The following is a 22,149-nucleotide window of genomic DNA, read 5'->3' as shown; positions in this document are numbered from 1 at the left end:
CTAATAAAATGTGTTTCAGTTCCTGGTAATGATCTTTAGTGATTAATTTCCATAGTCAATCTTCCTTCTAAAGACTGAGAGGTTGATATTCAGTAGGCCAGTGAGCTGGAAAGCTACCTGAGTATTCAGTGTAATAAATCTGAATAAGTGTTCAATTCATACATCTGACTAACTTTAAGTCAGGCAATTTTCCAACCAGACTTACCAGATAACTTCAGCCGGGTAGCTGCGAATATCAGGATTCACCAGCTAAAACTTAACCACACCCCTGGAACACCCCCTGCACCATCTCTTTTATCCAGCTAAACTTTGTGCAGGTAATCAGTTACCTAGGAAAAATTTAGCCAGATGGTGGGGGGAAATATTCAAACCTCGAGTTTTGTCTGGGTAACTCAGAAAGTTATATGGACAAACCCTCTGAATATAAAATTCTATCTTAATCTGGTAATTTGCTCCTTTTTATTAGAGCTTTTCAACACTTATGTGCTGGTTCAGTTCATCTGGAAGTAGGATAACTTTCATTAAATTGAACCAATCAGGTTCAAACTTTAAATGAAGGTCGACCATGGTCCTGGAATTGACCCTATCAAAATTCACCAGAACCTGATCTGTGACTATTGCAAAATACGCAAAGCTTAATCAAAAGCACATTGACTCCTTTCATTCCCTGTCTGGTGTTAAAAACAAAAGTGAGAAGTTGGAAAACACTACAAAATCCATGCAGATGCATAATTTTGACTTCCTTCTTAATGCATACACACTTAAATTGGCCAAATAAACATTCCATTTGAGTACCTGTGCATCCCTAGAAAACACTTCAATTCCTTTATCTGGACGTCTTTTTGGCTTGGTTTGTGTCCCTGCATTATGGAATTCTACACCTGTTACTTTATGCCTATATCCACCCAGATACGGTTTAGAATAGGTCAGTCTTTCAATCTCAACTACCACATCTTGATATTTGCCAGCACCTATATAAACAGAACAGAAAAACCCAATAAATTAATAGGAATATTTACAAGGTACAGCATGTCTTATAAATTAGAAGATTTTCAAGAAAAATCATCTACCTGTTTGAACTTTGACCATTATGACATCAGGCATGTTGTAATCTTGCTGTGGCTTAATTGCTTTAAGTGGATATTGTTCTGGATCTAAAGATAACATCTCAATTTGGATAGTTCCTTGAGGCCTAACCCCAAGGTCCATTAGGGTCTCCATATTATTAACTTCCCTGCCTAAACAGAAAGTTAAATAAGTCAATGTCTTTTATCTAAAACAAAGTGATTTCTATGAATTATTTGATCTTCCTTAGGGTGAACTACCTGCCTTGAAACCTGTCATAAAAATGATTATATTGGAGATACTTTTGTAACAGCTTGCTTAAGAAAGTTGGCAAATAAGCATATAAGTTACACCAATTTTCAAAGAAACTTTGAAAAACACATCCCACGAAATCCACCTGCACAGAATTACACCTGCTAATTTGAGTGCAGAAAATTTTGGGGAAAATCCAAATCCCTCACAATCTCCATCCCTGGGACCATCCCTTTTTAGTCCAGGATGTACATGTGTCAGTTTACCCACATATTGGGCAGGCAATTTTATAACAAGCTGTTTCTGTTGGTAAGGCGTGGCTTTACCAACCGAAATGCCTTTAAAAATTACCCTCATTAAGGGTCTGATTTTAAAAAGCATTTACATCAGTAAGACTGGATTTTACTCATGTAAATGCACTTTACTCAATGTAGGTGAAGACAATTTCCAGGTAAACAGAGTTTAAGGAAGTGATTTCAGCAGCAGATAAGGAACACAATGGGCAAGCAAAAACAGAAATATAAATAAATGTTTCTGCATCTTTGTTCCTGATCAGTGGCAGTATTACTCTTAGGGCCAGATTTTAAAAGGGTTACGCGCGCCAGGCCTATTTTAAAAAGGGGCGGGGAGGGGCCAGAGGCCTCTGACAGAGCGGAGATTGCCGCTCTGTTGGAGGATCGCGTCCTGCGCACAACTTACACCTGCCTAGAGACAGGCACAAAAGGTAAAATAAACATTTGGGGGCGGTGGAGTAGGGCTGGGGGGGGAAAGGTTAGGAGAAGGGGTGGGAAAGGTCAGGTTAGGGGGAAGGGAAGTTCCCTTCCAGGCTGTGTGGCTCGGCACGCACAAGGTGCACAATTGGGCACCCCCTTGCGCGTGCTGACCCCTGATTTTATAACTTGCGTGCACCTGCGCGCGCAAGTTATAAAATCGGGTGTACATGTGTGCGCATGCACATATAGGCCGCACGCGCTCCGTTTAAAATCTAACCCTTAGGCTAGTACAGTGCACATACAGCAGTCATCCTGACATCAAGTCTTTTAAGATGAATTTAGAGCAGCTAGAATGATGTTCCAAAGCCAAGGCAGTCAATAATGGAGAGAAATGTTCAAATTATTACTGCTTAAAAATCCTATGCAAAGATTTGTAGTCATTTAAATATCTCCAAATGACCTGCTAATGATCTTCATCAGTTTTATCAGTACTGCTGCTGATTCTGCAACAGTAAATTCTGCTGTCTCTCTCAAGGTTTAGAACATCTATATGTAAGGGACCAGCTTCACTGCACCAGGCTTGGCTCCTGAAAAACTCCACAAATGTACAGAATAAAGGCAAAAAAAGGCGAAGAGATGGCTGAGGGGGATATGAAAGAGGTCTTTAAAATCATGAGAGGTCTAGAATGGGTAAATGTGAATCGGTTATTTACTCTTTCGGATAATAGAAGGACTAGGGGGCACTCCATGAAGTTAGCATGCAGCACAGTTAAAACTAATTGGAGAAAATTCTTTTTCACTCAATGCACAATTAAGCTCTGGAATTTGATGCCAGGGGATGTGGTTAGTGCAGTTAGTGTAGCTGTGTTCAAAAAGGGTTTGGATAAGTTCTTGGAGAAGTCCATTACTTGCTACTAATCAACTTGACTTAGAAAATAGCCACTGCTATTACTAGCAGCAGCAGCGTGGGATATATTTAGTTTTTGGGTACTTGCCAGGTGCTTGTAGCCTGGATTGGCCACTGTTGGAAACAGGATGCTGGGCTTGATGGACCCTTGGTCTGACCTAGTATGGCAATTTCTTATGTTCTTAAGACAGTCTGCTAATTAGTCAGTATGAATTTTTCAGACATGCTCATTACAAATAACCTAAGCGCCTCCTGGAAAACAGATCACACCAGCAATATTTACAAGCCCCGACTGTGAGTGGTCTTAATAATTTCTTCTTGGCATCCATGTTGCCAGTAACTGAACCTATTATTGTGTGCTTGCTCATTTCCATAGGGTATTTATGACCAATTATTATTTCACTATTCCAAGAGTTCACATATATATGAAAATATTATGATTAATATGGATACCCTTGACCTGCATATGTCTGAAAACCACTGCATATTGGCCTGATATTGTTAATGAGGACATTTCAAGGGATGGCAGTGTAGGGGAGAGTGGGATAGGGGTCTTGAGAGACACCCCGGGATCTTGGCACACAGGCAGGCCGATGCAGTATCGGTGTGCAGAAAATGGGCACGCATGATTCAGCACCCACTCTTCTAGCACGCACCAATCAACCTCTCCAGGGTGCCCGATATAATATTTAAATTGGCTGCTGTGGTAAAAAGGAGGCCCTAGGGGAAAATGTGTGCTCCTAGGGCCTTCGTGGCAGCGGGCACCCAGGAGAGGTGGCTGTCAGTGGGTTAGGAAAATGGATGCTCAATTTTACAAGTGCCCGTTTTCCTAACCTGTGCACCGTCACAAATTAGGAAAAGGGACGCTCATTAATCGAGCGTCCCTTTTCCTGACCTGACTGCCAGCACAATTTTGTTTTTTTAATGTTCTCCTTTTTGTTCCTCCGACTTAATATCACCACGATATTAAGTCAGAGGAAGTACAGAAAAGTAGTATTTTTTGCTTTTCTGTACACTTTTTAGGCTGCTCGAAAATTAACGCCTGCTCCGGGTCAGGCATTAATTTTGGAGAGTAAAAATGTGCATATCGGGCGCACATTTTTTTTTTTTTCATCAGGGGAGAATAGCTAATAGCCTCATCAGCATGAATTTACATGTGATGAGCGCTATTAGCTTCATGGGGGATTGGATGTGCGTTTTGGGCACACTAATCCCCTTATAATATAAGGGGTTATGAACACGCATCCAAAACGCACGTCCAACCATGGGTTAACTGAGCGCACTGTAGTGAATCAGCCTGTTGGAGAGGGGATACCTTAGGCCACTTGGGCCCTTTAACTGAAAACCCTAAGAGTATCAGGATGCTCATTAGTGCCCTGATGCTCCCTGGGAAAGTTAGCCACAAACTGAGAGCTGTAGCTAACTTTCCTGAAAATAATGCACCTTGTCATTTTTCAAGCAAGCCATGTTATTTTATTTACATGAAATTACCTAGTAATGAGCTGCTTTGCATGCATTACCCTGTGTTATCGCATGGTATTTAAAATACAGTGTGATATCTCTGAATTAAGGTATTTACCATGTGGTAAATGCCTAGTGCAGCTTGGTAAATATCCTCCTAATTTTGCAATTGAGGCAATGGAAGGTGAAATGACTTTTCAAAGGTCACAAGGAGTGTCAGAAGGATCTAAACCCTGGTTTTCTTGATTCTCAGCCTCCTGCTCTAACCACTGTGCTACAAGTATCATTCTAAAACATTGTGGCCCCTGGGTGCCACAGAGAAGACTGCAGAGTGTATAATGTTGAGAGTTTGTTATTTCCTCCTTAAGGGAAATTGCTAAAGGGATAATGAAAGGGGAAGTTCCAGAAAGTGTGGGTTCATCTAATGATCAAAGGGAGTGTATGGTGATACTTTGACTGACAGACTGGTTTAGCCCTTAAGGGCTGAGTTTAGAGCAGGGGGCGGGGATTTTATCAGTCACCAAGCCAAGAGAAGGAGGCAGCTGCGACCCTCTCCTGAGGTTTCAAGGGAAAAGAGATATCCCACAGGTGTCTTAGAAAGCCTGAGGAAAGAGAAAAGGCAACTGAAGAATTTAATACTGGAATTACAGAGTGAATAAAGGAGGAGGGCCTTCAGGACTAGAAGGAAGTCTGTGCTTGATTGGAGCCTCTGAGCATGGTTGGGGAGCTGCATTCCTTCTACAGAAAAGGGAGTGAGTAGCCTTGCAGCCATCCTAAAAGTTGTGAGTAACCAATTATATTTAAACTGTTGTGGAAGTTATAGAAGCCAGGCCTAGTCTAAGGCTGAAGAAAGATTTGTAGAAAGAATTGTGATTTGACTTTGTTCTGAACTCTCTGAAAAGGATTAAGAGGGAAACTGCTGATTTCTTCTGGAAGTGTGATTTCTACAATGTTTGGTCTCATTGAACAGTTTATTTAAATAAATTATCTTTTGTTGGTGCTAGGGTTGCCAACTTTCAACTGTGAAAATTCCGAACACTTGGGCTCCCCGGAGCATTTCCTATATGTCCTTCCACACAACATCTTTTATTACTTGCCTTATTACTAGAAAACTGTGCACTAAATGATCCCAAATATAAAAATATCAATAACATTCCATTAGAACAGTCAGGAAAACTACAATTACTTAACTGCTATCCCACCATTTTTACCTATTACACCCCTTTCCCTCCTCTGCCATCACAGAACTGGTGCAAGGATATTAGGTGCCCTAGGCAAAGCGCACACACACACACACAAAATTATGCAATTATTATAACAGATTTTACATGGAAAAGGGCATTCAAAGAACAGGCTTCTGAGGTAAAAATATCACTTACAACATGTATATTATATTTATATGCACTGCTGTGGTGCAAGCCAGAAAACCATGCAAAAAAAGACACTTGGAACCTATATGATATCAGGCCTATTGTAAAGTGTGATCAATGTGGGTTTGGCTGCCAGAAAGCCATGAGTAAACTGAAAGGAAAATTGATTCTTACCTGTTAATTTTCGTTCCTGTAGTACCAAGGATCAATCCAGACCGCTGGGTTATGTCTCCCTTCCAGCAGATGGAGTCAGAGAAAAAAGTTGAAGGCACCCTCTGATAACCCAGTGTGCCACCTGCGATCCCTCAGTATAATCAATATCAAAGCAGAAGAAGTAAATTGAACAACCAATGACTAGATCAAGAGAATGCAGATGAACCGATAACCCATGCAAACAACTATATACATGAAAAGAGTACAGATAGAATAATGTATCAAAAGTCTTCATTCTTCATAGTCCCCTAAACAGTGCAGAGAGAAAAAGAAACAATTGAGCGGACTCTCTGGAACACTATACCCCTGGGTGGGCGTCTGGACTGATCTTTGGTACTACAGGAACGAAAATTAGCAGGTAAGAACCAATTTTCCTTTCCCTGTATGTACCAGGATCAGTCCAGACCACTGGGATGTACCCAAACTGCCCTAAATGGAGTGGGACCCGGAGAGTCCCACTCGAAGCACACTGCTGCCAAAAGAATCGACCTCCAGAGCCCGGACGTCTAAATGGTAATGCTTAGCAAATGTGTGCAAGGATTTCCAAGTCGCCGCTCTGCAAATCTCCTGCGGCAAAACACATTGGCTCTCAGCCCACAATGCCACTTGAGATCTAATCGAATGAGCTTTCAGACCATCTGGCACATGCCGGCCATGACATATGTATGCCGAAGCAATGGTGTCCTTCAACCATCGGGCAATGGTCGCCTTGGAAGCCTGACATCCCTTCTTAGGACCGCTCCATAATACAAAAAGATGGTCTGATAGACGAAAAGCATTAGTTACTTCCAAGTATCACAGAAGAACCTGGCGGACATCCAGTGTCCTCAAGTCCTGAGCCTGAGGAGTATTCCAATCCAAATCTGGAAAGGCAGGCAACTCAACCGACTGGTTCACATGAAACGCCGAGACCACCTTAGGCAGAAAAGAGGGTACTGTCCGAAGCGAAACCCCAGAATCCAAGATCTGCAAGAACGGTTCCCTGCAGGAAAACGCTTGAATCTCCGATATACGTCTAGCCGAGCAGATCGCCACGAGGAACACTGCCTTGAGTGTTAAATCTTTCAATGTAGCATACTTGATAGGCTCAAAAGGAGGACCGCAGAGTCCACGGAGAACCAAATTCAAACTCCACGACGGACAGACGGCATGCACCGGCGGATGTAAATGTTTGGCACCTTTCAAAATATGCGCCACATCCGGATGTCCTGCAAGAGACGTACCATCAACCTTAACTCGTAAACAGCCTAATGCCGCTATATGAACGCGGAGCGAGCTGTACGCCAGACCCTTCTTCAAGCCTTCGTGCAAGAACTCAAGAATGTGCACCATAGTGGCCCGACGTGGGGACACTTTCAACCCGTTGCACCATGAATTGAAAAATTTCCATACTCGAACATAAGAGAGGTAGATGTTTTCCATGCGCGAGCAGAGTCAAGATAACCACATCCGGATACCCCTTCTTTCTCAACTGCCTCCTCTCATAAGCCAAGCCGCTAGACAAAAGCCGTTGGAGCCGAACCGACTGACTCCTTCCTGAGCCGCGCGAATGCAGCAAAGACATTCTTTTGCCTGAAACATGCAATTGTGAAGGCCCCTCGCCCCCGGGGATGCAGTGGTGACAGAGATCCTCGCAGGAGAGCCGCGCTGCCGGCTCTCCACAAGCAGAACACCACGATCCCCACGGCATGGCAGAAAAATCAGCTCAGCAACAGAGTAAGTTCCTCTGGAGACCCGGGCAATTAGAGCAGGCTTTTTTTGCAAAAATTGGAGCCGATTAACCAGGGGAATGCACTTCCCTGGGTAGAAAACAGTAAAGATAGCTCCCTTCATAGGAATGAAACGTCTCTGGAATCGTAGGGGGGAGGGACCGGCCCACCGGTAAATCCCCCCTACCCGGGTATTGCTTACACTCTCCGGGTATCGAGGCTTTAGGGCACAATGGAGAAATTACTTACCTGATAATTTCCTTTTCCTTAGTGTAGACAGATGGACCAGGACCAATGGGTATAGTGTGCTCCTGAAAGCAGTTGGAGACGGAGTCAGATTTCAATCTGATGTCAGCATTACATATACCCCTGCAGGAAGCTCTGCTCTTCAGTATTCTCCTCAAAAAGCAATTGTGGATATATGTGTGTTTGAATAACTTGATTAACTTGGTTAACTTGATTAACTTGAACTGGTTGATGTGAATTTTAGCTGGAGACCACCAGTGCACTCAACCGAGAAACGCCGACACCTGGTAACTATGGGTGTCCTAACTAGAGGTAAAGCATGGCTTACCCGTGCTTGTCTTGCTCTCGGGGATTGTCAACCGAGGTTTCCGTATTCTGAGGCAGCCGTAGGCGGGATACTGAGTCCATCTGTCTACACTAAGGAAAAGGAAATTATCAGGTAAGTATTTTCTCCATTTCCTAGCGTGTAGCAGATGAACTCAGGACCAATGGGATGTACAAAGGCTACTCCTGAACTGGGCGGGAGGCGGCCTGTGGCCCACTTAGTACTGCCCTTGCAAATGCTGTATCCTCCCGGGCCTGAACATCCAGGCGGTAGAACCTCGAGAAGGTATGAATGGAGGACCATGTCGCCGCCCGACAGATCTCGGCAGGTGACAGCATCTTGGTTTCTGCCCAGGACACTGCCTGGGCTCTGGTGGAATGGGCCTTGACTTGTAAAGGTGGAGGCTTGCCTGCCTCTACGTAGGCCGCCTTGATTACTTCTTTGATTGAGCGGGCTATGGTTGCCCACGAGGCCGCTTCCCCTTGTTTCTTCCCGCTGTGAAGGACGAATAGGTGGTCCATATTTCGTACAGATTCCAATCTTTCCAGGTATCGGACTAGGAGTCTGCCGACATTAAGATGGCGAAGGAGGCGTGAGTCTTCCAAGTCCTTATGCTCGTCTGGGGATGGCAGCGAGATGGTTTGGTTTAGGTGGAAATGAGAAACCACCTTTGGAAGGAAGGAGGGGACAGTGCACAGCTGTATGGATCCCGGTGTGACTCTGAGGAACGGTTCCCGACAGGATAGTGCTTGAAGTTCGGAGATGCGACGGGCTGAACATATTGCCACTAGGAATGCAGTCTTCAAGGTCAGGAGCCGTAGGGACCGCGTAAAGGTCTAAAGGAAGCTCCCGCTAGGAAGTCGAGTACTAGATTGAGATTCCATAGGGGTAACGGCCACTTTAGAGGTGGTCGGATTTGCTTGACCCCTCTCAGGAAACAGGAGACGTCTGGATGGGAAGATAGACTGATGCCCTCCACTTTGGCTCTGAAGCAGGCCAGCGCGGCAGTTGAACCTTGATGGAGTTGAGAGAACATAAGAACATGCCATACTGGGTCAGACCAAGGGTCCATCAAGCCCAGCATCCTGTCTCCAACAGTGGCCAATCCAGGCCATAAGAACCTGGCAAGTACCCAAAAACTAAGTCTATTCCATGTTACTGTTGCTAATGGCAGTGGCTATTCTCTAAGTGAACTTAATAGCAGGTTATGGACTTCTCCTCCAAGAACTTATCCAATCCTTTTTTAAACACAGCTATACTAACTTCACTAACCACATCCTCTGGCAACAAATTCCAGAGTTTAATTGTGCGTTGAGTAAAGAAGAACTTCCTCCGATTAGTTTTAAATGTACCATATGCTAACTTCATGGAGTGCCCCCTAGTCTTTCTATTATCCGAAAGAGTAAAATAGCCGATTCACATCTACCCGTTCTAGACCTCTTATGATTTTAAACACCTCTATCATATCCCCCCCTCAGCCGTCTCTTCTCCAAGCTGAAAAGTCCTAACCTCTTTAGCCTTTCCTTATAGGGGAGCTGTTCCATTCCCTTTATCATTTTGGTCGCCCTTCTCTGTACCTTCTCCATCGTAATTATATCTTTTTTGAGATGCAGCGACCAGAATTGTACACAATATTCAAGGTGCGGTCTCACCATGGAGCGATACAGAGGGATTATGACATTTTCCGTTTTATTCACCATTCCCTTTCTAATAATTCCCAACATTCTGTTTGCTTTTTTGACTGCCGCAGCACACTGAACCGATGATTTCAATGTGTTATCCACTATGACGCCTAAATCTCTTTCTTGGGTTGTAGTACCTAATATGGAACCCAACATTGTATAACTATAGCATGGGTTATTTTTCCCTATATGCATCACCTTGCACTTATCCACATTAAATTTCATCTGCCATTTGAATGCCCAATTTTCCAGTCTCACAAGGTCTTCCTGCAAATTATCACAATCTGCTTGTGATTTAGCTACTCTGAACAATTTTGTGTCATCTGCAAATTTGATTATCTCACTCGTCGTATTTCTTTCCAGATCATTTATAAATATATTGAAAAGTAAGGATCCCAATACAGATCCCTGAGGCAACCCCTTCTTCAAGCCGTCCTGCAGAAATTCCAGAATCATGGGAATTTTGACTGTCCGTGGAAGGATGTCGCGGTCTTCACACCAGGCTTCGAATATTCTCCATATTCGTATATAAGATGTGGAAAACTTGCATGCTCGGAGCAAGGTGTCAATTACTGCCCTCGAGTATCCACTCTTCTTCAGGTGAATCCTCTCAATGGCCAGACAGTAAGAGAGGATCTATTTCCATGGACACCTGTTGGCTTCTGGTTCCTCCCTGTCAATTGATGTAGGCTACTGTTGTGGCATTGTCCGACATGACTCTGAGAGATTCGCCCCGGAGTCTGTGGCTGAAGCATAGGCAGGCTAGTCTGACTGCCCAGGCTTCCAGACGGTTGATGTTCCATCCCGACTCTTCCTTGTCCCATTGTCCCTGGGCTGTCAGTTCCTGACAGTGGGCTCCCAACCTTCATAGGCTCACATCAGTGGTGAGCAAGACCCAGGACGGTGGGGATAGCTTTACTCCCTTGCTCAGATGGTTTTCTTGTAGCCACCATAGGAGCTGGGTCAGTACCTCCGTCGGTAACTGGAGGCAGACGGTGTAGTCCTGGGACATCGGGTTCCATTGTGATAGTAGGGAACGTTGTAGTGGTCGCATGTGGGCCCTTACCCATGGTACAACTTCTAGGGTTGATGTCATAAGTCTGAGGACTTGGAGGTAGTCCCATACTGTGGGGCGAGCACCGTTCAACAGTTTTCTCAACTGGTCCATCAATTTCCTTCTCCTTGTAGGGGGAAGAATGACCTTGTCCTGTTGGGTGTCGAACCGGACTCCCAGGTATTCCAGAGATTGGGAGGGCTGCAGACAGCTCTTGGTTGTGTTGATGACCTATCCGAGGTTCTCCAGGAGATTCTTGACTCTTTTGGTCATCTGATGACTTTCCTCTGGAGATTTTGCACTGATCAGCCAATCGTCCAGATATGGGTGGACGAGGATTCCTTCTTTCCTCAATGTCGCTGCCACTATGACCATGATTTTGGTGAACGTACGAGGGGCTGTAGCTAGCCCAAAGCGTAGCACTTGGAACTGGTAGTGATGGTCCAGGATTGTGAAGCGTAGGAAGCGCTGATGATCGTGATGGACCAGCATATGCAGATAGGCCTCTGAAGGTCCAGGGAGGTCAGAAATTCTCCCGGCTGTACCGCCTTTATGGCCAAGCGTAGTGTACCACACTTCCGCAGGTAGCGGTTGACCGACTTGAGCTTCAGTGTGCACCAGTATGTTCCCTCTTTCTTTGGAATGATAAAATAGATGGAATAGTGCCCAGTATTTCGTTGGTGCGCAGGCACCGGTGTTATAGCCTTTAAGGTGAGCAATTTGGTTAGTGTGGTTTCCACTGCCATCCTCTTGGAGGGAGAATGGCAGGGAGATTTCACAAATTTGTCTGGAGGGATGCTGTGGAAGTCCAGAAAGTATCCCTCTCGAATGATGGTTAGGACCCACTTGTCTGACGTTATCTTGACCCATCTTTGGTAGAATCGGGCAAGCCTGCCCCCTATGGCTTCTTCCTGTGGATGGGTCTGTTGATTCTCATTGTGGGCTGCGGCTGGGGCCTGGGCCTGAGCCGGCTCCCCTCTTGTTGTATTTGTTCTGAAAGGACTGGCCCCTGCCTGTGGGGTGAGGTGCTTGGTATGTATTCTTGTACAGTCTGAAACGCTGTGATCCTCTGCCCCTGGATGTTCGGGGAGAGGGGCTTTGGCTTCTCTTGATCTTGTCCTCCGGTAACTGAGGTACTGGGGATTCGCCCCATTGTTGGCTAACTTCTCCAGTTCGCTTCTGAGCAGGAGGGTTCCTTTAAACGGCATTCTCGTGAGTTTCATCTTAGAAGTCGCATCAGATGACCAGCTTCGGAGCCAGAGTTGCCTCCTGGCTGCCACAATGGATGAGACACCCGGGCTGTAGTGCGCACCAGGTCGGAGGTCGCATCCATGAGGAAGGATATTGCTGGTTCTAATGTTTCAACGGGTGTGGTTGTGTTCCTGGCCTGTGACAAGCATGCGCATGTCACCACGGCACAGCAGGCAGCGATCTGCAGTGACATAGCTGCTGCCTCAAATGACTGTTTAAGGATGGACTCCTGACGTCTGTCTTGGGCATCCTTGAGTGCCGTTCCTCCTTCGACTGGCATGGTGGTGCGCTTTGTGACTGCGCAGACCATGGCGTCCACTTTGGGAAACACCAGGAGATATTTGGTTGAGGGTTCCAGTGGATATAGGGCTTCCAGGGCCCGTCCTCCCTTGAAACTGGCCTCCAGGCATTCCATTCCAGGTCGATCAGCTGTTGTATGGCTTGCAGCAATGGGAAATGGCGTGAGGCCTGACAGAGCCCGACCAGAAGAGGGTTCGTCTTTGGTTCCGCTGAGGCATTTGTGTCTGGGATGGCCAGCTCCCTCAGGCTCCTGGATACAAGGTCTGGTAGTTTGTCTTTGGAGAAGAAACCCATCATGGTTTGGTATGGTTCCGTTCCTGGAGGGATTTCCCCTTCCTCCAGGTAGTCTTGGTCTTACTCCGAGGTGTCCGTGTCCCCTAAGGTTAGGCTTTTGTCCGGAGGAGGCACGTCTCTGGGAGGCCGAGGAGGACCTGGGAGGTTTGGTCCTCTAGTGGAGGCTGTGACTGTTTCAACGGTGGTACCAATTGCGCCTGGACGAAGGTTTGCAGACCTTTAAAGAATTCCACCCAGGAAAAGGCTCCTGGGTCTATATTGAACCCAGCGGTGTTCCCCGAGGGTCCCGTCTGGAGGGCCGAGCTGGGGATAGAGAGTTCCGGGATACTATCACTCGGATACTATCACTCGGATACTATCACTCGGATTCCTGTAATGGCTGGGGGGGACCTTGCCCTGGTTCTCCCAGAGCCGTCTCGCACTGTAGGCACAGGGCAGTCGCCTCTTCATGCTGCGCAGCTCTTATGTGGCAGGCTGGGCAGAGGGCTTTTGCTTTGGCTTTCTTGGCCGGTGGTGCCATGGTTTGTGTGTGTAGGGGATTTCAAACCTGTTCTGTGCGTTTATATGCGCGCGCCGGGAGGCTTAGATATGCGCTTCGGGTGCGCCAAGGATGTGCGCGCGGGCTGCAAAGATATGCGTGCAGGCCGGTCATCGCATTTACGTAGATGTGAGCGTCGTTGTGCACGCAGGCGAACTTGTGCGCCCAGCACTGTTGAGCGTGGCGCTATGCGCCCGGCACCCTCATGCGCCTCTCTGTGCACACGGCACCTATGTGTGTGCTGCTATGCGCACAACTATGTTCTGGGCCCGGCTTGCCGCTGTGCGCACGGCTCAGTTAGGCGGACAGTACGGCGATCAAGGGGGGAAATGGCGCCGGCGACCACGCGATTAAGATGGCGACCCCCCCCCTAGAGAGTCTCCACGTGGGAGGGCCCTTGAGCCGGATCGGGGTCTAGCCTGGACGGGGCTGCTCAACACGATGGGACAGATGCTGACGGGGATCTGTGCGGCTATCCGAGCCTCGGAGACCTAATAAAGTTTTCTACTTACCTTGTCTCGGCGTTTCCCTGTCTCGTGCCGGGCAGTCTCCGGCTGTGGGGGGAGAGGGAAATACTTTCACCGCCATGCTCGGTCTTGCACCCGCTGCCTCTCAGCCGCTCCCTCCTGGGGGCTAAGTCTACACCGGGAACCGGCTGCCGGACCGAGGCTTACCTCTGAGGGATCACGGAAATCATTTCAGGAATTCTCGACTGGGGGAGGGACCCTTAGGTATCACCGCAGGAGAGCGGGGCTCGTCTTGTAGAGGTAAGATTTTGAATTTTCTTTCTTCTTTGGTTTGGATTTCCTAATGCTGAGCAAGTGTGTGTAGAGTCCCAAACTGCTAAGGAGACAGAGAAATACTGAAGAGCAGAGCTTCCTGCAAGGGTATATATAGTGCTGACATCAGATTGAAATCTGACTCCGTCTCCAACTGCTATCAGGAGCACACCATACCCATTGGACCTGAGTCTATCTGCTATACGCTAGGAAAAGCCCTGCCCTGCCTGCTCACAAGAGGGGTGAAAGACTAAAACTGCCCCCCTTCTTAGAGAAGATCTGTTCTCTCTTTATTATCCTCTTATCTCTTTTTTGTTTTAAACTACTTACTAAACGCTGATCTAGTCAAAGGCAAGTAAGGGTATAAGAAACCCCTTCCCAATAGAGATAAACACCCAAAAAAACATTTTTCTCTGACTCCATCTGCTGGAAGGGAGACACAACCCAGCGGTCAGGACTGATCCTGGTACATACAGGGAATTACAATTACATTATAGTAAATTTCCCATACCAAACAGCACTAACTGCCAGCACTCAAACAGTAACAAACCTACCTAAGAAATGACAACACTGTAAATATTATGCCAGGCCCTAAAACACCAACACACCTTCTATTAGGAAAACAGAACAAGCCAGATTTTTATAGATCCCTACATAGAAACTACATGCCAGCAGAATATCTCACCTCAGTCACACATGCAGAACATAGACAGATCCTCACCAAATTCAGAATAAAGATGCTACAATGTATAAACAGAAACATATAGATGAAAAATGATGGGAAACTGCAACAAGCCAAACTCTGCATATAATTCAAGAATGGAAAAACAGAAACATCATCATTCTTCACAAAACATCAAACAATAAAACCAAGAAATATAAATCATAATAGTGAAACCATACTAATAAAAAGAATATTTCAAAATATTTGATGAATAGAATAACATCCTATAATTAATAACTCATATTAAAATGTTTAAAAATGTACCTAACACCAAGAAAATATTTCAGAATAGCAGACACATCAAATAAAAGTCCAATAATTAAAACAAAGAGTGACAAAAAATATCCCCCGCTCACCATACCAGGGAACTTTGGATTTCCAGTCACCCTGAGATTGTCGTGGATTAGTGAGGGAGAGTGAAGGTGCACACTTTATCCTCTCTCTCTCACACATATTCATTCTCTCTCTCACACAAAATACACAGACTTTCTCATACCCACTGGCTATCTCACTCACAGGCTCTCCCTCCCTCACACACTCATACACACACACACACACACACACACACACAGGAGCTCTCTCAACCACTGGTTCACGTTCTCTCCCTCCCTCACACACACGCATACTCAAGCTTTCTCTTTCCCACACATACACGCATACATAAGCTCTCTTTCTCTCTCATACACACACATACAAGCTATCTCTCACTCTCTCTGTCACACATATGCAGGCACTCTCACCCTCAATGGCTCTCTCTTTCTCTCATTCACACAGGCTCTCACCCTCACTAGTCCTTCCTTCCTCCCTTACACACACACACAGGCTCCTTCATCGGCTCTCTCCTTCACATACACACACCCAGGTTCTCTCACCCTCACTGGCTCTCTCTCCCTCACATACACATGCTCTCACATTCACTGGCTCTCTCTCTCTCTCACACACACACACAAACAGGCTCTCTCATCCTCAATGGCTCTCTCTCCCTTTCTCACACATAAACAGGTTTTTGCACCCTCATTGGCTCTCTCTCACACCCACACACAGAGGCTCTCAAACCGGCTTTCTCTCCCACCCTCACAAGGCTCTCTCCCTCACTGGCTCTCTCCCCCTTACACACATATATGCAGGCTCTCTCATACTCACTGGGCATTGGCTCTCTTCCGCTCACACACACACACAGGCTGCCACACATTCATTGGCTCTCTCTCTCTCTCAGAAACACACACATAGTCTCTCTCACCCTCCCTAACTCACAAACACACAGGTTCTCCTGCATTCACTGCTTTCTCACCCTCTCTTACACACAGATTCTCTCACCCTCCCTCACACACTCTCTCTCTCCCCTGAACACATATAGGCTCTCTCACACTCACTAGCTTTTTCTCCCTCACACATACATACAGGCTCTCTCGCAATCAATGGTTCACTCTCTCCCTCACACACAGGCTTCTCTCACACTCACTGACTCTCTTACCCTCTCTCTCTCACACACACTGCTTCTCTTAACCTCACAGGCTCTCTTATCCTCTCTCACACACACAGGCTCTCTCATGCTCACTGGCTCCTTCCCCTTCACACACATAGTCTTCTTCACACTCACTAGTTCTCTCTCCCTCTCACACATACATAAACTCTCTCCCTCTCACACATACATAAACTCTCTCAAATTCAAAGGCTCTCTCTCTCTCACACACTCAGGCTCTCACACTCATTGGCTCTCACACACACACACACACACACACACACACACACACACAGAGGCTCTCTCATGCTCCCTGGCTCTCTCACCCACACACACCCACAGACTCTCTGTCTCTCACATATACATACACTCCAGGCCACTGTTTCAGCAGCCAAAGATGCTTAAGGCCTGGTTGGGCCTCTTGCTGTTGCACTGCTAATGGGTGGGGGAGATGTCAACACCCCGCACTCCCTAGGCCTCTTTATATTGCGCTGCAGGCAGGAGGGAGGAGATGTCAATACCTCTCCCCCCACCATCTTAATTCTTCTGCACCGTGGGTGGAAAGGAGAAAATGCCGACAGCCCCTCCTAGCCTCTTTCTGTTGTGTAGCCTCATTGGTGGCAGTGGGACAATGCATTATTTCCTTATCACAGCTTGCCCCCATGATGCTGTCGCAATCCCCTCACTCACCCTCCCTGCTTCTGAAGAGTGGAAGGCTCATGGCCTTGCAGGGAGGGCTGCTTCTTCCTCCTCAGCTGTTGGTATCTGATGATGTCATTCAGGAACCGACAGCCGGGAGGGAGGAGCAGCATTAAGAAAATCATGCCACCAATGAGGCTTCTCCCGTTGTTGGCGAAACACCCCCCCCCCCTCCCCACTGTTCCTATAATTGGAAAAGCAGCATGGCCCCGCTAGAATCATCAGCTTGACCAGCAGGCCGCGCTGCTTTTACACTTACTGAGGCCCCGCATGGTGGTGCTGCAGGCACCTATGGTAGTGGCTAATTACCTCAGGTTCTTCAAAGCTAAGAAGGTGACCCCAGATGGACAGGGGGCGTTACAATATAATTACTGCTAAAACAGTAAACATAAATAAAGCAGATAGTTGAGTATCTTCTGGGAAGAAAATTTTAGTCTGCAACTAGGTACAAGTGGTTCTTCACTCTAGTGTTTGGGCCCCCAACAGATCTGTTTTTCTGAATATCCAAATATGACAGGGTTACACAGAAGACTTGATAAAAACAGCCCAAGGAAATGTAAGAAATATAAAAAGTCCTGGCAGGAACCAACTGCTGGCTTCCTAGAACAGGACTCTGGGAAAAAAGGTAAGGACAGAGACCCTTCTCGCCCTAGCCAGGTGTAGAGCACAGGCAATTAAGAAACGCTTAAGAGATAGCTGGCAGGCTGTCTGGAAGGGAGAATTTCAGTGTGGTCCTACAGAGCATTGACAGTGTTTTGTATAGATAAGAAACTTTCCTTGGTGGCCTACTCAAGAAAACATGGTTGACTGAAGCTGTAGATACAGAAGGCTGGGGGGGCCTGAAGCTTAAAATACCTGTTACTATATAGAACTTCCTAAGAATTAGGCCTGAGACTGTTTGGAGCAATAAATACCTGTTACTATATAGAACTTACTAAGAATTAGGCTTGAGACTGTTTGGAGCAATGCCAGAAGCAGAAGCAACAGACTCCCAGAGTACTTCAAACTAGTAACTGGGACATGTACGAGCTGTACCTGAAGCAAAGGCAGCAAGTTTCCAGTGTGCACAAGGCTGAATTATGTTTTATGAATTACAACCCTGTTTAGCTGGACCCACTGGTCCTGGGGGTTTCTCCTCTACCCTATACTCCCTCCTTCCCTCCCTCCCTCCCTACAAATCGTGTTGGCCTCTCCCCACTCTCCACCCCTGTGTGATCCCTAAATATGACATAGAGACATTCGAGTTTTGGATAAATACATGGCCTCAGCTTTAATTACAACATACTCAAATAGGATGTATCTGAAATTAGCATTAAATTAGATTTGATGGTACTTGATTGATTTGTTTGGTCACCGCCTTCCCATGAGAGGTGCCATCCCACCCCACTGAAGGGCAAGGTATGGGCCCAACCTCTTTTAACTTTTCGCAAATGGGCAGTATTAACGTTGCTGGTGTTGCGGTCTCCACCGCTTCCCCCTTGCTAGCCGTGTTCAGGACTCACCTCCGAGGCCGGGAATGCCGCCTCCGCGGCTCTGCTGCGCATTCAGGGCGTCCGCCATTGCTGGACCATCTCGCTGCCGCCCCACGCGCACGCGGGGACGCGCGTTATGGACGTACGCTCACCGGAAGCCTGACCCCGCCTGAGCTGACCACGCCACGCCCCAAGCCCGATATAACCGGCGTCTCTCAGTCCTCTCATTGCCTTGCAACGAGGGTCGCTACAGTGTGTAGTTTTTAGTTGCACTTCCGTTGTTCTGCTTCAGCTACCGACCTCTGCTTGTTCCTGACTCTGCTTCTGCCTGCCGCCAGCCACCGACCTCTGCTCGTTCCTGACTCTGCTTCTGCCTGCCGCCAGCCACCGACCTCTGCTCGTTCCTGACTCAACCGCTGCCTGCAGCCTGCCTCAGTCCACGGCTTCTCTGCCGCAGCTGCTACGCTCCTGTCCTCCGGACAGTGCCCCCTGCAGGCCTGGGCTGGAACTACTGCCAGACTGTCTTGGGCCCTCATACCTTCTACTTCCTGCCAGGCTCTGGCCTACTCGCTGCTGGCTCCCATCTTGCACCCTGCAAGTTCCAGTCAAGACATTATGGACTCTGATCCTGCTTCCGCTTGCTCTGTGCTCCCTGGCCTACTGGCTCTTGCTACTGGACTCTGTGCTTACTCCTTGCCCGGGTCTTCCTAGAGAGACTAACACTGTGCAGAAGTCCCAAGGGACTGGGACCCTACGGGCTCCTCCTGGGGGGTCCTGGTTCCCAGGTGAAGAGCTTAGCTGCACTCCCAAGTCCCAAGGCTCTGGGACCCTACGGGCTCCTCCTGGGGGGTTCCCAGTTCCCGGGTGAAGACCCCTAAGTGTGTCTCCTAAGTCCCAAGGCTCCAGGACCCTACGGGCTCCTCCTGGGGGGTTCCTGGTTCCCGGGTGAAGACCTGTGCCTGTGGCTCCGCCTCCCGAGCTACTCTACCCAGGGTGGTTCGGCTCAAGGGTCCACTCTCGAACCGCAGTTTCCCAGACTGCAACAGATTGCAAGGCCATGGACTCGGTGGAGTCATCCATGACCACCGCCTTACCCGACCTGGCGCAGCAGATGCACCTCTCCATGCGACAACAGGTACAGGAAGTAGACCTGGTGTTAGAATCCATGCAGGGGCTAATTGAACATTTAGGGTCACCGTCTAACCCCTGTCGTTCCCCGGTTGAGGTGATATCCCAGGAGGCTCTTGTACGCCTGCAACAGCAGCAACTCTGCATTGACACACTTGCTGCCACCGTGGATCAACTGACCTCCTGCCTAGAGGCTTCTACTCGACAAGAGTCGTCTGTATCTGGCGCCGCACCCGATATCCAGTTGCCAGCTCCCAGCAGGTATGCGGGAGACTGTAAAACCTGCCGCGGGTTCCTGAACCAATGCCAAATACGGTTCACCTTGTTACCCCACCAGTTTCCCACAGAGGCAAGTAAAGTGGCCTATATTTTTTCTCTACTGGATGACGAGGCCCTAGAATGGGCATCACCTTTGTGGGAACGCTCAGACCCTCTGCTACAGGACCTCCAGGAGTTCCTCCTCCAGTTCCGTCTGGCCTTCGATGACCCTGCGCGGCGGTCTACTGCCGCCTCCGAGCTTCTGCATCTCCGACAGGGCACACGCCCTGTGGCTGAGTACATCATCCACTTCAGGACTTTAGCTATGGAGCTGGATTGGCAAGATGACTGTTTAAAAGGAATTTTCCTTGAGGGTCTGGCTGGCCGGATTAAAGATGAACTGGCGGGGCGAGAGATCCCTAAGGAGTTAAACGACCTAATGGATATTGCAGGCAAGGTCGACCGCCGGCTCCAACAGCGTGAAAGAGAGACTCGGTCTAGTAACGGGAGTCAGTCACGTGTCTCCTGCAGGCCTTCTCAACAGAGGCGTTCTCCTGCGGTTAACTCAACCCCCGAGCCCATGCAGCTGGGCAGGTCACCACTTACTCCAGACGAAAGGAGCCGTCGACGCTCGTTAGGCCTCTGCCTATACTGCGGTGGTAAAGGACACTACCTGTCGTCTTGCACCGAGCGTCCGGGAAAACGGTCGTGCCTAGGTTATACCGAGGAGCTACACCTAGGCGCTACCGGATCCGCTCCTCTCTGCACTCTGCCAGTAACCCTCAAGTACCCCGGGGGGGAGGTCCAGATCCGGGCCTTTATTGATTCAGGGGCCGAGGGGAACTTCATTGTGGCAGACCTGGTGAACCAATTGGGTTTGCCCACCGAGCGTAAGAATCCCCCCTTACGCATTTCCTCGATACGAGGGACTTTGTTACCTGGACATATCTCCTGCTCTACAAAGCCCATAACCCTTCAGACGGGGCTATTTCACACGGAGGAGATTTCTCTACTCGTCCTGGAGAGAGCCGTGCATCCCTTAGTGTTGGGACTGCCCTGGCTTCGCCAACACTCACCCGTCATCAAATGGGATGACTTCCAGTTGGTTAGTTGGGGTCCTGCCTGCTTTGACCGATGCTTGAAGCTTCCTCATCCTCCCAGCACTCTGCATCTCTGCTCCACGCCCCTTTTGCCCAAGGCCTATCAAGGATATCAGGACGTCTTTTCCAAAGAGATGGCAGAGATTCTTCCGGAACATAGGCCCTTCGACTGTCCCATTGATCTGTTCCTGGCTCTACGCCGCCTCACGGCCGGGTGTATCCCCTCTCTCTCCCAGAGACCAAAGCGATGTCACAATACATCTCTGAGAACCTAGCCAAAGGATTCATTCGTCCGTCCCGCTCCCCGGCAGGAGCGGGGTTCTTTTTTGTGGGCAAGAAGGATGGGTCACTACGACCATGCATTGACTACCGTGGTCTCAACGCTATTACTAAGCGGAACCGCTACCCGCTGCCACTCATCCCTGAACTATTGGACCGTCTTCAAGGTGCCCGCATCTTTACCAAGTTGGACCTGAGAAGGGCTTATAACCTCGTACGCATCCGACCGGGAGACAAATGGAAGACGGCGTTCAACACACGTGATGGGCATTACGAATATCTCGTAATGCCCTTTGGACTTTGTAACGCCCCCGCCGTCTTCCAGCACCTCATGAATGAGGTCCTCCGAGAGATGCTTCACTCCCATGTGATTGTCTATTTGGACGACGTCCTTATTTTCTCTAAAGATTTGAACTCCCACCGTCAACATGTCTGTCAGGTCCTTCAGGCGCTACGAGAGAATCACCTATACGCCAAGCTGGAGAAGTGTGTGTTTGAGGCGGACTCTCTACCCTTCTTGGGATATATTATATCTGCTACCGGTTTTCGTATGGACCCGGAGAAGGTAGCCGCCATTACTAAATGGCCTCAACCCTCAGGTCTTAAAGCCCTCCAGCGCTTCCTGGGGTTTGCGAACTTTTACAGACATTTTATTCCCAGATATTCTCACCGTGTGGCTCCCCTTACCGCCTTGACCCGGAAAGGGGCTGATGTCAAGCATTGGCCTGAGGCGGCCATCAATGCCTTCTCTGATCTCAAGAAAGCCTTCCTCTCAGAAGTCTGTCTCCGCCACCCAGACCCGGCACGGCCATTCATCGTGGAGGTCGATGCCTCCAGCATCGCTGTAGGAGCTGTTCTCAGCCAGCAC

At 48.1% G+C, this 22,149-nt stretch overlaps 1 protein-coding gene across 3 annotated transcripts in view; it reads right to left on the bottom strand.

Moving 5' to 3' along the window:
- IQUB (IQ motif and ubiquitin domain containing) overlaps positions 1-22,149 on the bottom strand; it is a 200,775-nt gene that overhangs the window by 113,954 nt on the left and 64,672 nt on the right. For 2 of the 3 annotated variants that reach the window (XM_029616656.1, XM_029616655.1), the window contains exons 5-6: positions 1,071-1,238; positions 796-971 (exon numbers count right to left, since the gene is read on the bottom strand). In XM_029616656.1, coding sequence (XP_029472516.1) covers positions 796-971; positions 1,071-1,238 — 344 coding nt within the window. The remainder of the gene's footprint in view (positions 1-795; positions 972-1,070; positions 1,239-22,149) is intronic. The other variant, XM_029616657.1, reaches the window with a different exon arrangement.

The sequence above is a fragment of the Rhinatrema bivittatum genome, chromosome 9, assembly GCF_901001135.1.
Source record: "Rhinatrema bivittatum chromosome 9, aRhiBiv1.1, whole genome shotgun sequence".
NCBI lineage: Eukaryota > Metazoa > Chordata > Amphibia > Gymnophiona > Rhinatrematidae > Rhinatrema > Rhinatrema bivittatum.
This window is presented reverse-complemented; position numbering and strand designations above follow the sequence as displayed.